Genomic DNA, 23,671 nt, shown 5'->3' with positions numbered 1-23,671 from the left:
CACTTTATTATCAGAAAGAATTCATAAGAATTAAAAATACTTAATTTTTGCTATTAAGAAAAATTTGTAGAAAAAAATCAACCGACTCCCCATTAAATGTATAACTCAGCCCCCCCCCCCTCTCTTCATTTGATAAAACTTTTGTCTACGTACCTGTCTGCTAGTGCTAGTGAAAAAATTATGTTAAATTTTAAAAACCAAATCTTCAAAAGCATTTATGAATTTTGTTAATAACTTATCGCATTTTTTTCGTTTGAAATAAACCTTTAATCTTATTTTACTTGGGAGGTCATGCCCATATAAAGCATATATTTTATTTCTGCATAATTTCCATACCTAAATACCTATCTACCTACACAATTTATAAAACCAAAGCAAAAATATTAAAAAAAATAAAACTAAACAAAAAATTTCAATCTTAAATAAGTGCTAAATCATAATATCCATCCGCCATTGAGCGGATTAGCCACGTTCACCGTGTATTTTTGTGGACATACATAAATATGTATGTGATTCTCATTTGAGTATCTTTTTCCATATAGCCGGCTTAAGTTTCTCCCCTTATACTTTATGGATTTATTCATAATATTCTTCTATACTGGAATTCATATATCCAAATACTCACTACCACCTTTGCAAATGAGTTGTTGTTCTGCTTTGTTAATTTTTTTTTTTTTTTTATTTTGTATGTTACCTTAAGTTAACAATTTTTCATTCTTTTATGCCACAATATACCCCATATATACATACATATGTTTATGTATATGACTTTTTAAAGAATTTTTTTTCGCGCTCATCATTTCCTTATACGATTAGTCGCCTTAAGCCATCGCATTTTATTTTTCTTGTGTTTTTTATTTTCTTTGAATTTGAAAAAAAAATCAAGGCGGAAGGACAAAGTTAATTCCTTTTGTTAATTTTCTTCTCATCCTCATTTTTCATTATTAGTAATTTCTCGTATACTCCTCTGTCGCTGTTTGTTTCTCAAAATGCAGACCTAATTCTCAATCGAAAACGTTTTCAGGAAGCACATTACTATGCTCCAGATTAGGGGAGGATTTGCCCCTTTTCCTCTCATTTCCTTTTCAAATGTGATAACAAACACTCATTCACTTCCTTAATCGATCAATGATCGTTACAGATTTTTAATCTATGATCGCATCATGGAGTCCAAAGAGAGAAGGAGAAAGAGAAAATTCGAAACAAATTAATCGGATCCCTTTTTTTTGTATCTTTTTCCATATAAAATCCACATCCACATGGCTTTTCACAGTTTGTATCTATGTGAATGAGTATCTGTGTGTTTTTATTTGTGGCTGTGTGTTTGATGTGGATTAAAAACAACCAAAGTCTGATTTATGATAAAACGTCGTCTTGCTTGTGTCGCAATGTCATCGTCTCTCAGAATTTAAACGATTAGTGTATCGTTTCTTTTATCTTTATGATTCTTTTTTAACAATTCGTTTTTATTTTTTTTATTAATATATTTATTCATTCATTCACACAACCATATCATCCGCTTTATTCATTTTTGATACTCACTTGGGCAGCGTATTATTAATAATATCTTTTGGTTTGTGTTTGTGGGCCGGGAAGCGGGTAAAGCGAATGTATCTATGACCAAGCACCACAAGCACAACCTATATAATCTTTATCTTAGCATATTGTTTCTTTTTATTTTACTTCGTTGTTCATTTGTCATCTACTTATTACTAATATTCATTATACGATTAAAAATTTCACACTACACACCACCAAATGTATCCACAAGATACATCTCGTCCACCACAAAACTTCACAGATACTAAATAAATCCCGTATTTGGTTTTCGTTCGTTGTTGTTGTTGTTGGAATGGATAGTCTCAATCTTCCAACTGACTCTGGGCACTGAATATTGGGCATCGTATTGGTATGATGATGAGGTCTTTTTGGTCTTTTCCCCAAAATCTGTTTCATTTTTACTTTGCTGACCACTTTCGTTGATTATAATATACACCCACTCGGAGGAGATACCAATGTATCTAAGATTCTTTGGGTCTTGAAAATTCCTCTTACTTTGAGATCAGAAGTAAGAAAAAAGAATACCGAAAATGGTGTTTGACTTAGGTATAAGCATTTTGTAAGCTAACACAGGTAGCTGATGTTTAAGATTTGTTTTGATTCAATAAAAATGGGTGAAGTCTTAAGCTCGCAATCATTGTTTTCGAAGTCACAGGTGATGGTGATGGGAAAGTGTGAACTGTGAGGTGGGGGCTATATCCAATCCAGTTCATTCGTTACCATGGTGACCATTCCTAATAATTTTATACAGATTCTTTCCGATTTTTTGAAAAAAGACAATGTTAAAATAATAAACTTCATAGATTGATATAAAGTATTTGCTTTAAACTATTGAGAGAATGACAATCTTTTAATTAAATGTTTAGAAATTTCTTTTAAAGTATACCTTCATGGTCTTGCTTTAAGAAAATATATTTGGTCACCCTTTTATAAATCTTTTAATTTTTTTTTAATGATTAAGAATAAAATCGGTTCGGGTTTAGATGAAAGAATAGTGAAAAAATTAGAAATGAAAGAGGTTTTGTACGTAATATAAAGACCGGTAGCAGATTCATAAAATTGGATTTATACACACAAAAGTAGGTATAAAAAATATGTATATTTCAGAACGATAATGGTTGGTTTTTGAATGATTTTGGGTTAAGATTAAAACAAAACTACATATTATTATCGAAGATTGTCAGAATTTACATAACAAGGTAAACTATAAGGGCAACGACTGATTGAACAATAATATTTAATATTATTGTTTGTGAACAAAAATTGTAAGTGAATGTGAATCATGAATGAGAAAAAATGCAGATAAACTTAGTTCTGAGAGCGGAAATAGCTTGCAATATGAGTAAGGGATTAGTAAAATTTGTATCAAAAAGTGTTCTGTTTGTAAAATTAGTCATTGGGGCATTTTGCCATTTGAATAATACAATCTTGAAAATCTTAATTTAAGAAATCAACCCTATTCGCTATAAGTTTTCATGAAGACCTATTCAGTTCTTAGATCCAAATTTATTGAAATAAATTTAGTTTAATTTACATTACAATGAAATTGAAATTTGAAAACGAATTTTGAAAAGAAAATTAGAAAATTAATTAAATTAAGAGTTTAAAATAAGGAATATTTTTTTTATTTTATTTTAAAACTCTATATTTTAAACAAAATAAATCGCATCAAATAAAATAACTGAAAAATGGAAATTCATTTCTCTAAAATTAAATGTTTATGTGAAAGCTATTTTTATTCTTTAAAATATTTTTAAATTATTTAAATTTTCACTTATTTGATAACAGATAATTTTCTGTTGAAAAAAAAAAAAAACAATAAATATGTAATTAGTAGGATTTAATTTGTTCTTAAAAAATATATAAAATCTATTTTTTTAACTTAACTGGAAACTAATGAAATATTTTGTTTAAGATAAAAGAAGTTCCAAGTCAATACCTTAATTAACCTTAATCCGAATAACAAATCAATCGAAACCGATTTTTGTAAATACTTTGTTAAAAAAAACTATCAATTAGATTTTTCTATAAATTGTAAAAAATGTTAAATCTCAACCTTTCTCAATGAATTCTTACACTTTTTTTGGCAATATTTTTATTTTGCGCAAGAAAATTGTAAATATTAACAGGATTTGGAGTCAGTTATTTTATTTTTAAGCCGATAACTCAATAACAGCATTAAGTGATATTTTTTGTATATTTAGTTTTAAAGAATTGCTCATTCGATTTTTTTTTAAATTACACCAGATATTTATAACCTTATTTTTGATCCAGTAATTTAAAAACAAAAATGCTATTCAATTTTATAAATCCTTTTTCAGGTTTTGATGCTTGTTTTGTAGTAAAAGATTTGAATCTATATCCATACATTTCATATCAATTTCAAATTTTAAAAACCCATGAATAGAAGTTGACAAAAATGAAATTCTGAAAATATATGTTGTTTCCTTTTATCTTAAAGTGCATTAGATTCTAAATATTTTTTTTATAACTTCCCATAGGACGTTATTGTAATGGGTCCGATTTATCAAATTGAAAATTTTAACATTTCTTGACGTTCCAAGGTCACTAGAGTCAAAATAGATTTTAAGAAAGATATCTGTGCGTGCGCCTGTTTATATGTTCGTAAGTTCACAACGTTTTTTCGTAATAATGCAGAAAGGGCTCTCAAGAAAATTGCGTGGGTAGTTTTTTTATCATAGCAGGTTAAAAAAAAGCTGAACATTTTGGTTAACCTTAAATATCCCACGAACCTATGACGCAAGAGACTTGAATCAAATTTAATATTATCTATTGTCACGTGATACCCAACCAATATATTTTTGCAAAAAAAAAAAACAATTTACGAGTTTTTATAAGTTAAAAAAACTGAAAAAAATGATTACCTTGAAAATTTTACGAATAAAAAATGATTTTATCTCCAAAACAATTTTGTGCAAAAAGAATAAAGTTTTAAGCATCTGGTAAAATTTTGAGAAAAATCGAATAGACAGTTTTTTGACACAAAATAAAAACCTTAAAAAAATTAATAAAAGTTGGTAAAAATTGATTTTCGAATCAAATATCTTTCGAAACTTTGAGGTATTGGCTTTAAACTATTTTATCCTTTTCAAAATATTGTTTTAAACACTCAGTTAAATTTTGATAAAACTCGAAATGACAGTTTTTTTTACAAAAAAATAAAAACCTAAAAAAAAACATTATTCAAATTTGGTAAAAATTGAATTTCGACTTAAATATCTTTTCAAAAATTTGAGACTATACCTTTTAACTAATTTTTACTTATAAAAAATATTGTTTTCATTCGGTAAAATTTTGAGAAAAATCGAATCTACAGTTTTTTTTTACAAAAAAATAAAAACTTAAACAGAAAAATTAATAAAAGTTCGTAAACATTAATTTTCGACACAAATATTATTTTACTTTGAGATATTGGCTTTGAACTACTTTTTTATTTAAAAAAAATATTGCTGTCAACATTTAGTAAAATTTGGGAAAAATCTAATTGATTTTTCTCCTAAAAAATAAACAATATTAAAACTTGGTAAAAATTTACGTTCGACTCAAATAGCGTTTCAAAAATTAAAAATTATGTCTTTAAACTTTCTTTTATTTCACAGAAAACATTGTTTTCGATATTTAGTCGTTTTTTATAAAAATCCAACAGTCCGTTTTTTGATAAAAAAAATAAAAATTTACAAAAAAAAGTACGCAAATTTGGTAAAAATTGATGTTCGAATCTTGATAGCTCTCAAAAGAATTGCTTTCATCCAATTTGTTAAAATTTAAGAAATTCTACTAAAATTTGTAAAAATTTGTTTTCGACTAAAATTTTATTTAACAAAACTAGATTTTCAAACTAAACTATTTCTTTATATGTTGGTTATTTTAAAATTTTTAAGAATAATTTAACTGACAACTTTTTTTACCCAACCTGAAAACCTACAAAATGTTAAGCAAGACAAATCGACAGACGGGATGTGAAGTTATCAATGTGGTTCGTATCCCAGCCTCTTTTTTAGTTTTTCTTTTAGATCAGCGTTTAACTTTTAAAACTATTAAATCAGGTTCAAAACTTTTGTCAGTTCATTGATTCTGATGAAAGAAATCCACAACAACTTTGAATATTAAAATGTAAAATTTTTAAATAATGATAAGCGAATGCTATAAAAATGTAGAAACTCAGTACAAATTGAACGCAAGTAGGCACTTCAAAGAATTATATTGAGTTGGAAAATTGTAAAATGTGTCTAAGTTGTAAACATTTAATCCATATTTGAGAGTTAGATTAAGAAATGTTTATAAAAGTTTTATGATTTAATATTTTATTTTATGAATGTTTAAGTCAATAAAATTGATAAAAAAAACTTTTTGAAATTTTGTTTTTTTTTTTTATATTTATTAGGTATGTGTTGCATATGTGCATGTGTATGTGTTTATTAAAAAAGTTTTATGTGTTTTGCTGAATCATACAATTTTTATTATTGGGTAGATTGTTGATGATTTCTGCACAATTGCATTCAAGAATGCTGTTAATAAACACTTCTTTTTAATCTTATTAGCTAAAAAGTTGTAACTTTGACTAAAGCATAATTAAGGTTTTTGTAATGATAAGAAAATACAGATCTAAGTTCTGAAATCTAAGCAAATTTTTGGGGTGGTTTAGTTTTAATACTTAAATATTTCTGAGTTCTTTCTCCGACGGATTGATAATTCTGAATTTCTTTTTATTCGTTTTGAATTGTGCGATAGAGATTTCTTGAGGAATCAAACCATAACAATTCTGTCCCAGATTTCTGACAGCAGAAGTGAGACATTTTGTATGAAAAATGTAGTTTATATTTTTGAAAATACGGACACCTCTCATATCTTCGAAACATAAACAGACTTAATGGTTCACTTATTGAAAATCACTTAATATAAAAATGTCATAACTTTCAAATAAAAAACCTCTTATAAGAAATAAATAAATTAAGTGGATCAACCGTCAGTAAAGAACAAGAGCCTAGTGACTTAAGACTTTTAACCATTCCTGTGAGTTTATTACCAAATCCCAAGACTTCTCGCATGACAGTCCAACCATCATGCCACGGGTACCACAGACCTCTTATTATGGATGGCCAATGCCTAAATTATTTAATTTTAAGTACATATATCTCTGTAGGTTTTAGAAGCTGACATAATTTTTTTTTTTTTTGATAAGTGAGAGCTATGCCATTACAAAAAATGGAACGACTTAAGTTTGAAATTGGTGAACAGTTTTCTGTTTCAATTAGCAAAACTAAAGCGTTTTCTGGTTGTTTTTAAGCAACTCAAGACTGATGAACAAATATGAGCTATTTTGAATATTGTAGCTGATGTGCTTAAAGAAAACATAAGTTTAGAGTTTTCATGCCTATTTTTGGAATCAGGCATTTAACAAATAATAAAGACTCAGGTTTTAAGGCTCTTCAAGTTCATTTATTAATTTATTATATCTAGAACTCAATGCTGGCGATCACCAACAAGATCGTATGTTTACTAATTTGGACCATGATCTGTCTGAGATCAGTTCGCTTCCAACGGCTACATAAATAATGAGAATTGTTCTATTTGGGGCTTATAAAAACCAAAACTAATTGTTAGAAAGCCTCTCCATCATCAACATGTTACTGTGTGGATCGGTTTTGGCCTGACGTAGTGGTATACCTTTTAAAATTGCAAATGCAATAGTTTTGTTTTTGAGTCCATATCTTCTCTTGAGATACATAAAGCTATTGGTAATTTAAAAAACTCGCATTCGTCTGGGGCTGATGGTATATCAAATTTGTTTGTTAAACAAATTTCATGTTTCGGAATTGATGTTCTTGCTTGTATATTTAACCGCTGTATTTTTACAGGGATTTTCCCTGATGCTGTCAAAAGTGCTGATGTCATACTATTATTTAAAAAAAAAACGTTCAGCCAGTAATATGTGCAACTATAGATCTATATCTCTTCTTCCCGTCTTTAGTAATATTTTTGAAAGAATTATAAGAACAACGATGGTTAGCTTTTTGAACAAAACAAATTTTTTTAATCCTGCCCAATTAGGGTTTCAGCAGCGAAAATCAACTGAAGAAGCGTTATTACAGTTTTATTATCAAATAATGTTCAATTTAGATCAAAACAAATTTTACAGCTGGTTTATTTATTGATATAACAAAGGCTTTTGATATGGTTAACTATAAAATCTTACTGCGAAAATTAGAAAAAGCTGGATTCCGTGGTTTTATGTTAAAGTGGTTTGGATCTTATCTAGAAAATAGGAGTCAGAGAGTGAAGTTGGATGAGATCAGAAGCAAATTTATGTTTCTCAACCTCGGTGTACTTCAATGATCTGTTTTGGGACCAATTTTATTCCTAGTGTACAAAAACTCTCTGTTTGCTGTATGTTGGTTTTTCTTATGGCACTAATAGTAGATTGGATTTGGTCTCAGATATAAATTGGGACGTTGAGTTATTGAGAATATGGTTTTCGGTACATAATTTGGTTATTAGGTCGAAAACGGAGCTAATGTTGTTCTGCTTATCATCCTTCGAAAACTTTGAAGTTGATTTTCGGTACCATGCCCAAGAATGTTCAAGCTTCCTAACTGCAACTTTTTAACCGGGACCAAGACTTATCTGACTTATACTTACCAAAACTGCATTTAAATAGAAAAAGTGAACGGTTTTAAATACTAAGGCCTTGTAATTGATTCCAACAAGAAATTATCAATTTACAAGTATAACTTGGGAAAGAACTTTAGTTGTACAAAGAGGCACTTTTTGAAAAAAAAATGGTTTCAACTGAGCTTTTAAAAACCATTTACTATCGAATTTTTCAGTCTAAGCTACAATAAAAAATTGTTTTGTTACTTTTGCAAAAATATGTTATTACAAAAATTTACCAAGTTCTCCTCTTTTTTGTGACCTAAAAATTCATCCAGTGAGTCATTAGTATTGTTTTAAAACGCTTAAATCCTTTTTTATGAAGTCTGGTAATCGTTATTTTCGTTTAATTTCAAATTATAGTTCTCTTCTCGAACATCTTTATCGTACCCACATTCCGTACTACGTTTTCAAATATTTATTCTATTTTATCATTTCGGTTATTAAAGAAGCTTCCCCTTTAAGAACAGTTACAAAACAAAAAAATTTCACAGCCGAGCTGTGATTATATAATTAATTTGGAAGATATTGATGTGGACGACGTATTTTCAATTTTATTTAAAGTTTACAAGACTAAATAATTTTTTAAGAGAAACACAATAAACAACAGGTTTCTAAGTATTGCAAAACCATGTAGTACTTTTTTCACATACTTTTAATGACTTTGATACTTTTAAGATTATAATTTTAGCCAAGACTAAAATAATGGACTCAATCCTTAATGCCGATTCAACAAAGAGAATCCAAAATTTCGCTAATTTTTTTATGAAGTACACACTTAAAACACCTGACCTGATAAACTTAATTTTATTTGCATTTTAAAAATAAAAAATAAAAAAACACTTTGCGTTTTTATTGTAGGCACAATCTTAAAACTACAGATTAAGACAATAAATCAAAGGCATACGTACTTATTCCTTAAAAAAAAACTTTAAAGTAAATAATAAGTCAGTTGAAAAAATCGTAAAAAAGAAATAATTTCCTAAACACTAATAATAGAATATGTTTGCTAAATTGTACCTCCTAATGATTTAAAACCAAACCCCATCGAACTAAGTTAAATAAATAAAAATACATTTCTTAACAAGAAGAAAAATTAACAAATAATTGTTATGTACGATTTGTTTTAAATTTATTTGTTTGCATTCATAAAACAAAAAAACACCACCAATAAAATAATTAATTCAATGAACTCTCCCAAAATTAAATAAAACCCAAAATCGCGTTTGACGTCAAAATAAACCAAATTTACACACATACCAACTCATCCCTTATAAACCTACCCTACCTACACACAAAAATTGAATATAATCTTTATAATCCCTTTAGTTTTATCCAAAAAATAAATAAACACCAACCTAATTGTGACACGTTCTCGTGTATCATGTGTATCGTGTATCTCACTTATCATTCAAAATAAACAAAAAATAAAAAAATACAACAAAATAAACTTAACCACAATAATGAAGCCGAAAGTTCGGTGTTTTTTTTTCTTCATATCCATAAAAAAAAAACCACAAAACCCCTAAACCAAACGACACACCACCCCACTTTATATATGGCACACTAAAACCACACTATCACCCTATCCTTTAAAGTAAGCTTAGAGCTATAGGCGCAAGCAACAAGGCACATTTTTACATGTTGACATAGCCGTACTCATTTTATTAAGATACACGCATAGATAAAAAGAAAAGAACGAAATAACGGAAAAAGCACTCGAATTGGGTGGGAATGGGGGTATTCTACTCTACATTCACATATGTGGGGTTATGAAGGCACCCCCCCTCATATACAAAGTTTATAATGCAACGAGTGCACACGGCAAGGGCAGAGATTAAGATAATCCTTATCTTGAGAGTTGGCAATTTCTTGTCTTGCCTTCGTCTGTAGGTCCCGTCGTCGTCGTCGCGTTCCGCACTCGCTTACCTACCGGTCGGGTTCGGTATCCGTAGTTCAAAGAAGTTTAATATCTCCATACGATAAGATAATCCCCCATTCTAGATACAACCCAAGCCGCAAGGTAAATTTTATCTAAATTTATAATCCCAATATGATAATGATAATAAAATTATGATGTATTAATTTTTTTAAAGATTAATACTTTTTTTATTGCTATTTCTGTGTGATATTCATTGAACCGAACAAACAGATATGAATTTTATTTTTCGTTATGTATATTTAATTCTTTTTTGTATTTTATTTGATCGGAGCCACGCAGGAATGCGGGATTTAAATTTAATCCCAATGGGGATTATAATGAGCTCTCGCAATAATGAGTGACACACATGCGTGTTGTTGGCACACACTCACATTTCATTATAGAGCGCTGTTGTCTGCTGCATGGATTTCTTTTTGTTTGTATTGAAATATTAATATAAAAAAATTAAGGGGATTTTTGCAAATCATGATATATGTAGATACAAAAATTGTTAGATAAATTAATTACACAAAAAAAATAGGACTTTTATCAATTGAATTAGTGTTGTTGTGTATTTGTGTGGCTTGTGGCTGGCAGGGTTTGGGTTATTTAGTTTGTTCCATGATTTGGTCATAAATAAATCTAATCGTTTGTAAATTTTTGTTCGTTTGATGATTTTATATTCCAACACGCACGCATACAGTTGGCATTTAAACATTTTGTCATGGGGTTGTTACCAATAGATAAAATATCTTTGGATAAACGACACGACTACGGACGAAGAACGATGAACGACGGCCTCGGCGACGAACCACATGATAGACGCGACCATTGAACAACGACAACTTGTGACTTTATTAAGTTTAAATTGGGTTCACTTTTAAGGTGTGAATTTTGTTGTGTGTAGATTTTGTATATGAACAAAATAGATCATTGGAATTTTTTGTATTCGAGCAGGTTGTTGAATGTTTATAACGAAGGATTTTAATATCACACATCTTCGATATATCTTTCACTAATAAATGAGTCCATTGGGAATTAGATTAATTTATTATCAAACATTTGGATTAATATAAATTTAAAGTAAGAGAATTCTTTAAATATTTTAAATGTGTAAGAAAAGATTTTTTTGAAATTTTGAGTTCTAAGGTCGGAACACTTTTTTGGAGCTATCATCAAAAATAATTTAGGAATCGGTAAAGGTTTTTTGTCGCATATTTTTTTGAATTGTTTATGATTTTATCCGCTGTTAATTAGTTTATAAAAATCCATTCTAAAAAAAAAAATTAACAGCCAACTTGTAAAACTTAAAGACCGATTGCCTGAATTGAATTACATTTCTAGCATTTTCCGTCGCTTTTCTGGTGAGTATAATAAATAACCAATTTGAATAGGCCACTTTTTGGGTAACTTTCAATTTTGAAACTGTCATAATTTGACATTTTACAAGTAAATACTACGGCCTGTACTAAAAATTGAACGTTGGTTAAGAGGCGCTTCGAAATTTTTAAAAACTTCAACAAAAGTGATGAAAATTGTGCAGATGCAGTTCCCAAAACTTACAACAGAAATTAGAACTTGACAAAATTGAAATTTTGAGATAATAGCGACTGTTTGCGTCGCTCAAAAGAAGCAGAAAATATTGCCTTTGAGTTCTGCGATTCCTTGTATTTCCTTAAAATTAGGTTTTAAACAAAATACATTACATTGTCTTTTAAATGTAAACAAAACAACAGGCATACAAAACAGCGTTGCACAGAAGGACCAGAGCTGCTCGCGAGCTCAACGAGTAGAAGAAGAGAGAGGAACACTGGCTTCTTAGATGGAAAAATAGAAAGCATGAGAAGCGCACGATCGAAGATATAGAGGGATGTCACAAAAGGAATGAGGTTCGTACATTTTACCAAAAAAAACCTCACAAGGGTACCAGCCAAGAACCGAAGCATGTAAGGACGATCAGGAGAATATCGTAGTAGAACCGTAGTCTATCTTGAGAATGTGGAAAGACCACTTCTCCAAATTATATGACGGCGATGACGAACCGAATTCTGCTGTAAGGGAGATAGAACCACTTAACATAGGCAACGCAGATCAACAATTCCGTCTACCCAAATTGGACGGAGTGAAAACAAAGCTGCTGGAGCTGACGAAATTGCTGACGAACTATTTAAAGCAGCAGGCGACGACTTGGTAGAGAACATGCACCAACTCATCTGCAAAATATGGTCGGAAGAAAGCATGACCGATGAGTGGAATCTTATCATAGTTTGACCGATACAAAAGAAAGGAGACCGTCTTAATTGAGCCAACTACAGAGGTATCAGTCTCCTTAACATTGCATATAAGATCCTCTCTGCCGTATTATGCGAACGTCTGAAGCCGTTCGTCAACAACCTGATAATTCCTTATCAGTGTGGCTTCAGACCAGGGAAGTCCACTATCGACCAAACTTTCGCACTACGGTAGATCTAGAAAAAAACCCAGCAACTTCAAATCGATACCAACCATCTCTTTATCAATTTTAAATCCGCGTATGACAGCATCTATAGGGAAGAGTTCTATAGAGCAATGTCTAGTTATGGCATCCCTTTCAAACTTATCAATTTATGCAGAATGATAATGAAGAATGCACGCTGCTCTATCAAGGTCGGAAAAGATCTTACCGATGCATTTGATGTCAAAAAAGGTTTTAGACAAGGCGATGCACTATCATGCGATTTCTTCAATATCGTTCTGGAAACACTAGAGGCACAATCTTTCAAAGGTCCATCCAATTACTTAGATACGCAGATGATATTGACATAGTTGTAAGATCAAAGCGTGATGTCAATGGAGCGTTTTTGAGCATTGCAACGGAAGTGAAGAAGATGGGTTTAGTGATCAATGAAGGCAAGACCAAGCATATGCTGTCATCAAAAAAGGACATTGACCAACGACGTCTTGGACAAAACGTTACCATGAACTTCTTCAACTTCGAGGACCCGCTATAAATACAGACAACGACACCAGCGCTGAAATCAAACGAAGAATAACTCTTGCAAATTGCTGCTTCTTTCGACTTAGAAGGCGTATAAGTAGTAAAATCCTCTTTCGTGCATCTAAAACCACCATTTACAAGACACTCATCATCCCGGTTCTCATTTATGGCGCTGAGGCCTGGACCCTGTCAAAGAAAGATGAGAGCGTCTTAGGATGCTTCGAGAGAAAAATTCGGGATATTTTTGGTCCCGTATGCATAGATGGAAAAGAAGATAATATAACGACGAACTGTACGGTATGTACAGCGACACTGACCTAGTTCACAGAATTAAAGTCCAACGGCTTAGATGGCTAGGTCGTATAGAGCGAATGGACATCAACGGTCCAGCCCGGAAGGCATTCGAATCCAATCCTAAGGGACGGCGGCGCAGTAGAGGAAGACCTGGACTCAGGTGGCGCACTCAGGTGTAGGAAGTAGTTTGAACGGTCTTATTTAGGGCTCAGAAAATTCAAGAATCATTGTTGAAGAGCCTGTCTAAGTGTCTATGCTCTTCTGAAAATAATATCTTTCACATTAAGCGGAAAGGACATAAGTCAGTAACTGGGCACACAGACTTTGTGAATTTCTTCTTGTCAAAAGACTAAATTAATACAATATTTAGCAGATTTTCCAGACTCAAGTAGTTGGTATTAAACAAAAAAAAAACAAAAAATAGGTTGTTACTAAATGAAATTTCTCGACTTAAGAGCTTTTCGCCAAACGCCAAAGATATTGTTTCCAGAAGAGATTATCAGAATTACTCACCAAGTTTGGAAATTCCACATATTTCAAAATTTTTCAAAAAAATATAATAGAATTAGATTCTATGCCAACGGTGCACAATCTTTTAAAGACTTTTAAAATGGAAGTTAAAAAGATATCGACGACATACGGTTGCAAATGTTTGAATTAGACATTACAAAACTTCAAGAAAAGGATATGGCACTACACCTAAGCCGTGGTAAACAATTAATTGATAGCATTCTCAAGTTGTAAATGTAATTCTTTTTCTTTGCAATGAAATAAAAAAAACATTAATTTCTGAAAAAAAATAATATGTTTTCTTCAGTATCAAAATGAAACGTCTTATCGGAAAACCCTAAATACCTATAGTTTTGACTACGATTTCGCTAACCAGCTATTTAAAATATTTGTGCATTCTTTGACGCGCCTTTCAAATGCATGTTAAGATATTTTGTACTCGAATTCAATTAAATTTATAAAGATTAATAAGTTCATTCTCGTTTTGTTTTATTTTCAATATGAAAATAAAATCAACTCCAATTTATTAAAATTGTTTCAAAATAGAATTTTAAAAAAAAATTTTTTGGTAATTTGGGATCTCAAAAACATGTACAAAATATTATCAAAGGTTTAAAAAAAGTTTACTAATTTAAAAAACAACTACAAGTAAATATCTAAATATTCAAAAGGCTTAAAAATTCTATTTGCCTTAAAAATAGAATAAAAAAAATATGTTTTTTATTTGAAGTGAATACCGAAAAAAAGGCGCATTCATTTGGAATGATAATTTTCTGGAACCAAATAAAAGATCATTGCTTATTGCTTCATTTGAGCCTTTAAAAAATGCACACAACTTCATTCTTTTTTTGAATACGTAAGCATAGATTTAAAAAAATATTTACTAAGAAAACAAAACGACACTAAAATTACTTCCAAACAACAATTAATGAAAATTATTTATTTTTTGTTAGTTATTTTGTACAATAGGCCATTATGGAAGTATTGTTTCCATAAGTGTTTTTCATTTTGAAAAATAAATCCATTGTTAAGCATTACTTTAAAATTTTAATCATTTTAACCTCTACCTACATATATACAACTTTGTATAAAGTTTGCAAATACATTATCTTAGTTATGGCTTAATCAAATCATATATAAATGAATTATGTCATTTTTATAATTCAATTGAAAAACCTCTCACTGCAAAGTCATTCAGAGGTGACATATTACCCATTTAATCTAAACCCAAGGTAAAGAGCTTAATATAGCTTATTGGCAAAATACTCATACCTACTGTAGGTATGCTATATCGGTTTTAGCGTTTTTAAAAATATAAGATATAAACGTATCTATCTGTTGTTATAATGCACATATATACAATAGCTAGGACATGCGTTTAAAAAAAAAAATTATTAATCAATGATTAATTAGATGGAGGCGAATAAACATCAAAAGAATTTTACCTACAACCATTTTGTCAGATAAACTCTTAAGACCGCGATATGTCAACAAAATTTCGATAAGCAAAAATCACAAATCCCTTAGGAATTAACTACTTTCTATACTTATTTCTATATAAATACATATACAAAATATAAGTAGGTATAAGTCTATAGTCTAGAGCTCTAGGTTAAAGTCGATTAGAAAAAAAAACTGAAAATAGATATCTTGCTAATACCCACTAAGATAAACTTACATTGAGCATTTAGTTATAGGTAAATACTTATTGGGTGGTGTATTATACATTGGTGGCATGTATTATAGATAAACTTTACGTTACTTTGTTAAATTTATTATTATCAAAGTTAAGTGTGCATATTATGATGGATTTGTGGTTAATTTTCGAGGTCGATATTCGATATACTCGCGTTGATATTTGTTGTTGTTTTAATTTCAAACAAACTTATGAGAAAATAAAGTATTTTTTAATAAACTTTATCTCAAATCATTTTTTCTTTTTAAAAGAATTTTCCGAAAAAGATTGTTTAGTTAAATTGATTGTTATTTGAATGTTGAGAAATATTAAAGATCAATCACAAACTTCAAGTGCCTTAGAAGCTTTAAAAGACAACGTTCAGCGTCTCAATGGGCTCTATGCCCGTTAAAAGTTAAACAAATTTGTGTGGCTTATACAATGGGAGATCCATTTCTGGAGCAATGGATACACCAAGATGCAACCTTCTCAGGAACAGACAACGTGAATTGATTCTTCAGTAAAGTGTGGTTAAAACTTGTTTGGCGTGTTCTTAAGACAAAATTGTCAAATTGAAAGTCCACATAATCAATGATATCGCTAAAATTTAGTGAGAACACCCGAAATTCGGGTGATGCAATATTTATCTTTTTATCTATTTATTTATTTATATCAATTAAAGATTACAATCTCAAATAGACTACCGAAATTTTTAAAATATAAAAAATAAAGCTATATACAAAAAAAATTACAATTATTATTACATTTTTTAATTTGTTAAAAAATATAAGTTTAACATATTTTTGAATAAGTTTCTACTTAAATAAAAATTAAAATCTATATTACTTGATACATTATTAATCTCCCTAACACTGCGAGTTATGGGTTCATTAAACGCATAATTTACTCTATGAACGTTTTCCCGGAATAAGGTTCGAATTCTTAGTTCTCTAGAAGGAGTGTAAAGATTAATTAGCGATAATAAATAAGGACAATTAATATGATATGATGAAATACCACTGAAAAAATGTATGGCAAATATCTTACGGCGGTTTTCTAATGTCTGCATACCAATAAGCTGACATCTAACTTTATATTAAGGCATTTCAATGTTCCAGTCAGTGTTTCCGTTTGTGTACTACAAATCTTGGACATTTTCTATTCTTGTAATATGAACATTGTAATGAGGATTCCACACTACGCAGCAATATTCCAGGATTGATCTAACATACGTCACATTAAGGGCTTTTAGTGTGTAAGGGTCCCTAAGACCAAACGAATCACGAAAAATAATTCACCATGATTTCTGTATGTTGAACAAAGTTTAGCTTGGAATCAAAAAGGACTCCAAGGACTTTGTTAATAGAAACTCTATCAAGAGCATGATTTTGCATATTGTAATCGTAAACGATAAGTAACAAACGATGGGTAAACGAAAAACATTGACATTTGGATATGTTTGGGGCTAATTGGTTAATATTACACCAGTTGAAAAGATTGTTTATATCATTTTGGATCAGCGTACACTCTGTTGAGAGTTGTACACGTCTAATACATTTTAAATCATCCGCAAACATAACACGCATTGAGTTTGTAAGGACTTTAGGAAGGTCATTCAAAAAAACTAGGAATAGCATTGGACCTAAATGACTACCTTGCGGAATGCCAGAAGTTACAGAAAAGTGATATGAGGTAATGGAATCAATTGAAACAAGCTGACTGCGGACTTTAAGATAAGCTGTCAGACATTTAAGTATGTTGGAATGAAAACCTATGTTCTTTAATTTTTTAATAACATTTTATAATGCACCCTATCAAACGCTTTTGCAAAATCGGTGTAAATAACGTCGACCTGGTAACCCTTTACAAATGAATTGAAAATACAATTCGTGAAAATGGTTAGGTAATTCGAAGTTGATCTACCGGATACAAAACCGTGTTGGTACGTTGATATGATTTCTTTTAATACAAAATTCAATTTATCGAAAACAATTTTTTCAAATACTTTAGGTATTGAGAACAATTTACTTATAGGTCGGTAGTTTGTTATTTCCTGTTTAGGACCACATTTGTGAATAGGAGTAACGAAATACGTTTTCTATTCTGGTAAAAATACACAATAATGTTAACAAACTATTAAACACAAAACTCTAGACACTGCGACGATTTTAACAATGTCTTTAGGAGAATTTGTGCTAGCAAAACGAGATAGATCAAGCCATTATATTTTTAACGTAAAGGTGCCAATAATTTTCACTTCTCTTTTCTTTTTTTGGGGGTTTCTTTTTTACTCTCACCAACAACAAACTCAGCTTTATTAGAATCATTTTTATTTGAAGGTCCGGGAATAATATCATTTAATAAAGGATCATTGATTGAAATGAATTCCATTTTTGAATTTCCAGTTAAATTCTTACAGCAGACATATCACTATTTAAGTGATTAAAGTTATTGTTACTGTCTATAAGACTTGGCGAAGAGTCAGCCTTCAGTTTTTCGCTAATTGGCAAGGTGGGGAATTTAATTAAGGCATTTTAAAGGAAGAAAACTTTTTTTTTAGATCATTTACACCCTCTCGGAAAGAATATTGAAATTGTTAATAAACTGGGAAAGTTTGGCAGTTATATCTAAATCTTTGTCACTTATATCGACATAATTTGTATGAAAAAAACGTCCGCAGAAATATTCGCATTCAACGTATTTAACTGCTTTAGATCGTTTTATACTTTGTTCGCACTTAGCACGAACTTTAGATATGGTGAAGGTTTATTCAAACCGACTGTGAGAGAAGTAAGTCAAAGACTGTTAATTCACATAGAACACATATAAATATGTTGATATAATTAAATTACAGTGAAAACTTTATTGAGTGAACAACGATTGTCCCTTTAGATATATTATTATTTTTCAAATAAGGAATCACTTGAAATTATCTATTCAAATCTTAAATAAACATCGCTTTTGACTAAGTATTTCAATTCAGAATGTTGGTATTGTCAAAGCGTCGGAATGTTATATTTTTCATGTTTGATCGGATAAATTTAATTCATGATTTGATCGCTTTTACTTCTTCTTTTGATCAATTTGACTGTGAAAAGAAAACTTATAAAAGAATTGTAGTACTGTTTTTTACTGAAATAATAATTTAAATTTTGTACCCATTAATTCTTGAGTTGCTATACTATGAAAGTATTTTGTGTAAACAGGATTAGCTATATAACTAAAAAGTAGAAGACTTTGAATTCTAGTAGAATAGCTTTACGGAAATCGATGATAAGAAGCGTATTTCGCGAAGTATTAATAGTTGTTCAGAATTTTGAAATGATATCAATTCAAAATTTATCCCCAAAAAAGAATTTAGGTAGATCTTTGCATTAGATTTAAAAAATTAAGAAACCCTTTCAACAATAATTTGGCGTTTGATAAATTCTCTTACTTTTCTACATTCAAGCTAGAAGAAAGCGTTCTTGTCAACTTGAAAATATTACCATAGGCATAGATTTAATTATTTTAGTGTTCCTATTAAAATTAAGATTTTAAACTAAAGCCGGGGAAACAAAGTATTAAAAGCAATTGTACAAGATTTTTCAAACATCCTAATACCAGTCAAGTTTGTAAGAATTTAAAAGAGTCTGACAAATTTTTAAAGAAAAAGTTTTAAAAACTTACACTTTGGAATGAAATAAATGTTGATTTCTTAGCTATTTATCTTTTTGGCTATATTTTTTTAACAGCTGAGACACGTTTCTTGTTTTGTTTCCTTATTAAACATCTTCAGTTTGGTCTATAATTTAACCATGAATCGTCTTACAAACGAACAACACTTGCAAAGTATTGAATTTTATTATCAAAATGCCCTCTTCTTCCATTGTATAGTCAGCTTAATTGATCCACTGAAGCGGCTTTTCGGGCTATTGTGACTAAATTTCGCACCAATTTTACATTATTGGACATTAAACCACCAACACGCTTACAGAAGGTTCGAACTGAAGGAAATATCGCGGCCTATCGGCCAGTGTTAATGATGACCATCAATTATCGATTCGTCGCCGTTCGCAGTAATTGGACGTCTGTTACTCAACAACGTGGAAAATTTTGCTGAAGGATTTAGATGTGATGCCTATTAAAATACAGCTGGCCTCTTGAAGAGTTGGCCGAAGATCCAATTTTTTACCGAACAATTGTTTTCAGCGCCGATGCTCATTTTTGGCTCAATGGCTTCCTAAATAATTGTCGATTTTGGAGTGGATATCAGCCAGAAGCATTGCAAGAGCTACCAATGCATCCACAAAAAGTCACAGTTTGGAGCGGTTTATGGCCTGGTGACATCATTGGACTGTACTTCTTCAAAGATGATGCGAATCGTAACGTAACTGTGAATGGTTAGCGCTACCGTGAGATGATATCCTATTTTTTTTGCCAAAATGCAAGAGCTTAACTTGCATGACATGTGGTTTCAAGAAGAAGGTGCCACATACCACACAGCACGCGCAATAATAGACTTATTGAAAGGCGAGTTTGGTGAACATTTTATTGCACGTCGTGCGATTTAACGCCTTAAGACTATTTTTTGTTAGGCTATGTTAAAGCTCAGCTCAACATTAAAGCATTTATTCGTGAGATACCAGCCGATATGTTGGTATGGCGAAAGTGAACTAAACGGATGGACCATTTGGAGCATAGTCAAGATCAACATTTGCATGAAATAGTCTTCAAATAATAAATTATATGGATCGAACTATCAATTCAAATAAATATTTCATGCATTTTTCGAAATTGTATGTGTTTTGTTTAAAAAAAATTCCTAAAGCTTTTAAAAAATCACCCTTTAGTATTAGATCAGTTGTTAAGACTTTGCATTTCGATAGGAAAAACACATTTTTCCTATTTAAAATTTCAAATGAAGCTCAATATTTAACTTTAATTATATAATTTTCTCCAACATCAAGATTAGCATCTTCTTTCAGAATTTAGCAATTTTACACAATACCAAATGATAAGCTAGAAAATGGTTATAATTTAACTTTTGATCTAGATGTGAGGAAGCCACAACTTATAGCAATTTTTCAAATAGCTTACTGATGTTATAAGAAACCAAAAAGCTTTTTTATAGCTTGAGTAAAGGTTACGTCATTTAGTAGTAGTAAACTTTCCATTGTTCAATGTATTTATTAAAACGGTCTAAATGACAAAACTCTCATTAAAAATAGAAAAGTAAGAACCTATTGTTGGAAAAAGCACCTTGCAGCAGCATCGACATGGTAAAATTGAGTAAACTTTTCCTGCGGTAAATTCACTGGCTTCAACTAAACCTACAAATGAAACCATCATTTACGTATTATTTTATTTCGAAAGTTAATCAAATAATAGCCAAATGTAAACTTTTATAGACACCTATAATTGGGTAACTCCATCCCTCGTGAACTTTATGTCGAATTCTTCATATTTCAATAACTGCTCTTTTGTTAGACTATCAGCGATTGAAAATGAAACATGCTTCTACATTTGAAAAAAACAATAAAGTGCTGTATTAATTCTGTACTTATAAAAACGTTATTTCAAGAGTTTAGAGAACCATTTCAAAACCATCAACCTAGCAACTTTTGCAGAAGTTTTTCATTGAAACATAAAAGTTTATCTAAAATGATCAGCTTACCTAAATTTTGATTTTTTTATTTTGCAATATAGTACCTAATTTTACGGGAATTATTAATATTTTTGGATGATTCGGAACAATTGTAATAAATTATTATTTACTTTATTTTTTATTTAATGATTTGTCTTAAAATAAATTGTATACATTTGATAAGCTGTGCTGTTCTTTGTTTCAAGGTCTTAGATAATTTTCAATAATAAAAGAATAAATTTGTAACACCAATTTGTTTTAACACTGCAAGATTCGATATATTTAGTGGTGTCTTTAGGATATAGTATCTTAGCCTACTTTATTTGAGTCAACTCAATGTCTAAAAAGCTTTTTTAGACCTTAAAATATGCAAACATTTCAAAGAAATAAATTCAATTCTTTGGAAAAAATTTAATAAATTTTTACTTAAGAAAAAAAAACTCACCTGTTGTCCAGCATTTGCAGCCACCCATGCCTCGGCAAATGTTTCCATTGCACTTTGAAAATCCATTACCAGGATCAAAAGTTAAACCGAAAACTTATAACTCCTATCACAAGTTACAAGTTTTCTTCAAGGTTTAAAAATATCGCCAAAGTATACAGATTTTATTGTTTTACCAGTGATTTTAAAAATTTAAAAAAAAAATGCATTTACCTACATTCTAAAACACAACATCACTGATATTGCAAAAATCTAAATCATCACAAATCGCATTTAAATTTCTCATTTGAGAACAAGAAAAAATACTAGATACAGCTTAAAAAGTTTGAAATAATTATATATTTGTATTAAATTGATAACAGGTTAATTAAAATCATTAATTTACCAACACTAATCGCACGGCACCGTAAAAATGTAAAAAAAAATAAAAAATCGTATCTTAAACTTAAGTGTGGCAAATTTTTTAAAACAATCCCGGTGGCACGAATTTGCAAAATCTTTTATTAAAAAGTCTCCGTTAACGTCTTTTTCCGATTAGCGTATCTAATGAGGACTTAAATCACGGATTGCAAAGGTAATTATAGTATACCCAACGTAGAACTCAATAACAAGCGGAACTAAAACCGAGTCCAAAACCAAATCTGAGTCTAACGCTATTTGTGCAGCTTTATTACTGCAACTGCCACTGGTGTGTCTTATGCCGACATAGTTATTGATAAATGTATAGATTCGTAGGTATCTACGTCTTATCTATGACGGCAGAACTTTTAGATAAAATTTAGTGCACAACATCGATGGTTTGATGCGATGACGATAAAAAAACACAAAACTATTCACCGATAAGATTTGTCGATATCTTTGAAGTTTAACAACTATTAATTATATGATAAACGAATTTAGTACAAAGCTCTTAAAGGACCTCAAGGAGTTAAGGTGCTGTGTGACGTGTCGATCGAATCAAAGAGACAGGTGCAGCAGCTATGGCCGCCTACTTACTGTCACTTAACTTTGAGAGCGATGGCAATGCCAAGAACAGTTTTAAAAGTGAGAATATTGAAAACCTTTTGTAGTTGCACACTGCACAGTTATATTATCCTCGCGCGCCAAAATATCTCGAAACACTAATATACACTTCACTTTCATTCAGCACTGTTGTTGTCGTCGTCGTCGTTGTTGAGGTCGCAATTGTCGTCGTCTTGGACGTATGGAAAGAGAGTGGTTAGGTAAATAACTTTATATCAAAACAACCCTGGTAGGTAGAGTTTTATTATTTCACTTGAGAGGGGGTGAGTTTAATCGTTTTTATTCGAGTGACAAAATATAAAACGTTTTTTTTTCCTCTGGATTTAATCGAAAAACCGGTGTACGTCTAGCCACACCGATAGTTGTCGCACAACTGAGAAATGAGAATCTATATTTTGCACCCTAGTGTTAACGGTATACAAACGACTCGGTCTCAGATACACACCAATACATCGAAGGGAGCATGCGAACCGATTTGCCGTTGTCTGGGGATTAAGTACCCTCCTCTTTATCCAACACTATGAAGGATTTATGGAAGAAAAAAAAAAGAGCGCAGTTTCAAAAATACATCCCCGTTTTTGTTGTTAATTTTTGCTTTATTTTTTTGAATTTAAATATCTTTTTTTTTTGGTAGGTATTTAAGAAATATACAAGATACTCGTACCTACAAGTAAACAATAAATGGTGAAGATAATTCGCGTGTATCTGGTGGATGTTTATGCGCGCTCTGTTTGATATCCGAATTTTATGCACTTCCACACTGTAGACTGAATAGCAGCGACAGCGACAGCAGCAGGTTTTCAAGTTTCAAGACTTTGGAGGAGGTGAATTTTGTTGGCGACGACCGACTACCGATGATGTTGATGTTGATGATGATGATGACGACCGACGACAACGAAGATACATATAAACGTGAATGGGAGAAAAACGAATTGTATCTTGTTTACCGACTTGTCAAGTTGGAATAATAA

At 30.6% G+C, this 23,671-nt stretch overlaps 1 protein-coding gene across 1 annotated transcript in view; it reads right to left on the bottom strand.

Annotated features, from left to right (window-relative positions):
- The window catches only part of LOC129952249 (uncharacterized), a 135,252-nt gene extending 113,280 nt beyond the window's left edge, over nt 1-21,972 (bottom strand). Inside the window, exon 1 of the mRNA XM_056064750.1 lies at nt 21,681-21,972. Within this exon, the coding sequence (XP_055920725.1) occupies nt 21,681-21,746 (66 nt within the window). The 5' untranslated portion in view covers nt 21,747-21,972. The remainder of the gene's footprint in view (nt 1-21,680) is intronic.
- Between the last annotated feature and the right edge of the window lie 1,699 nt (nt 21,973-23,671).

Source organism: Eupeodes corollae, chromosome 3, assembly GCF_945859685.1.
Source record: "Eupeodes corollae chromosome 3, idEupCoro1.1, whole genome shotgun sequence".
Taxonomy (NCBI): Eukaryota; Metazoa; Arthropoda; class Insecta; order Diptera; family Syrphidae; genus Eupeodes; species Eupeodes corollae.
Note: the sequence above shows the minus strand (reverse complement) of the source record. Positions and strands in the feature narration are given on the sequence as shown.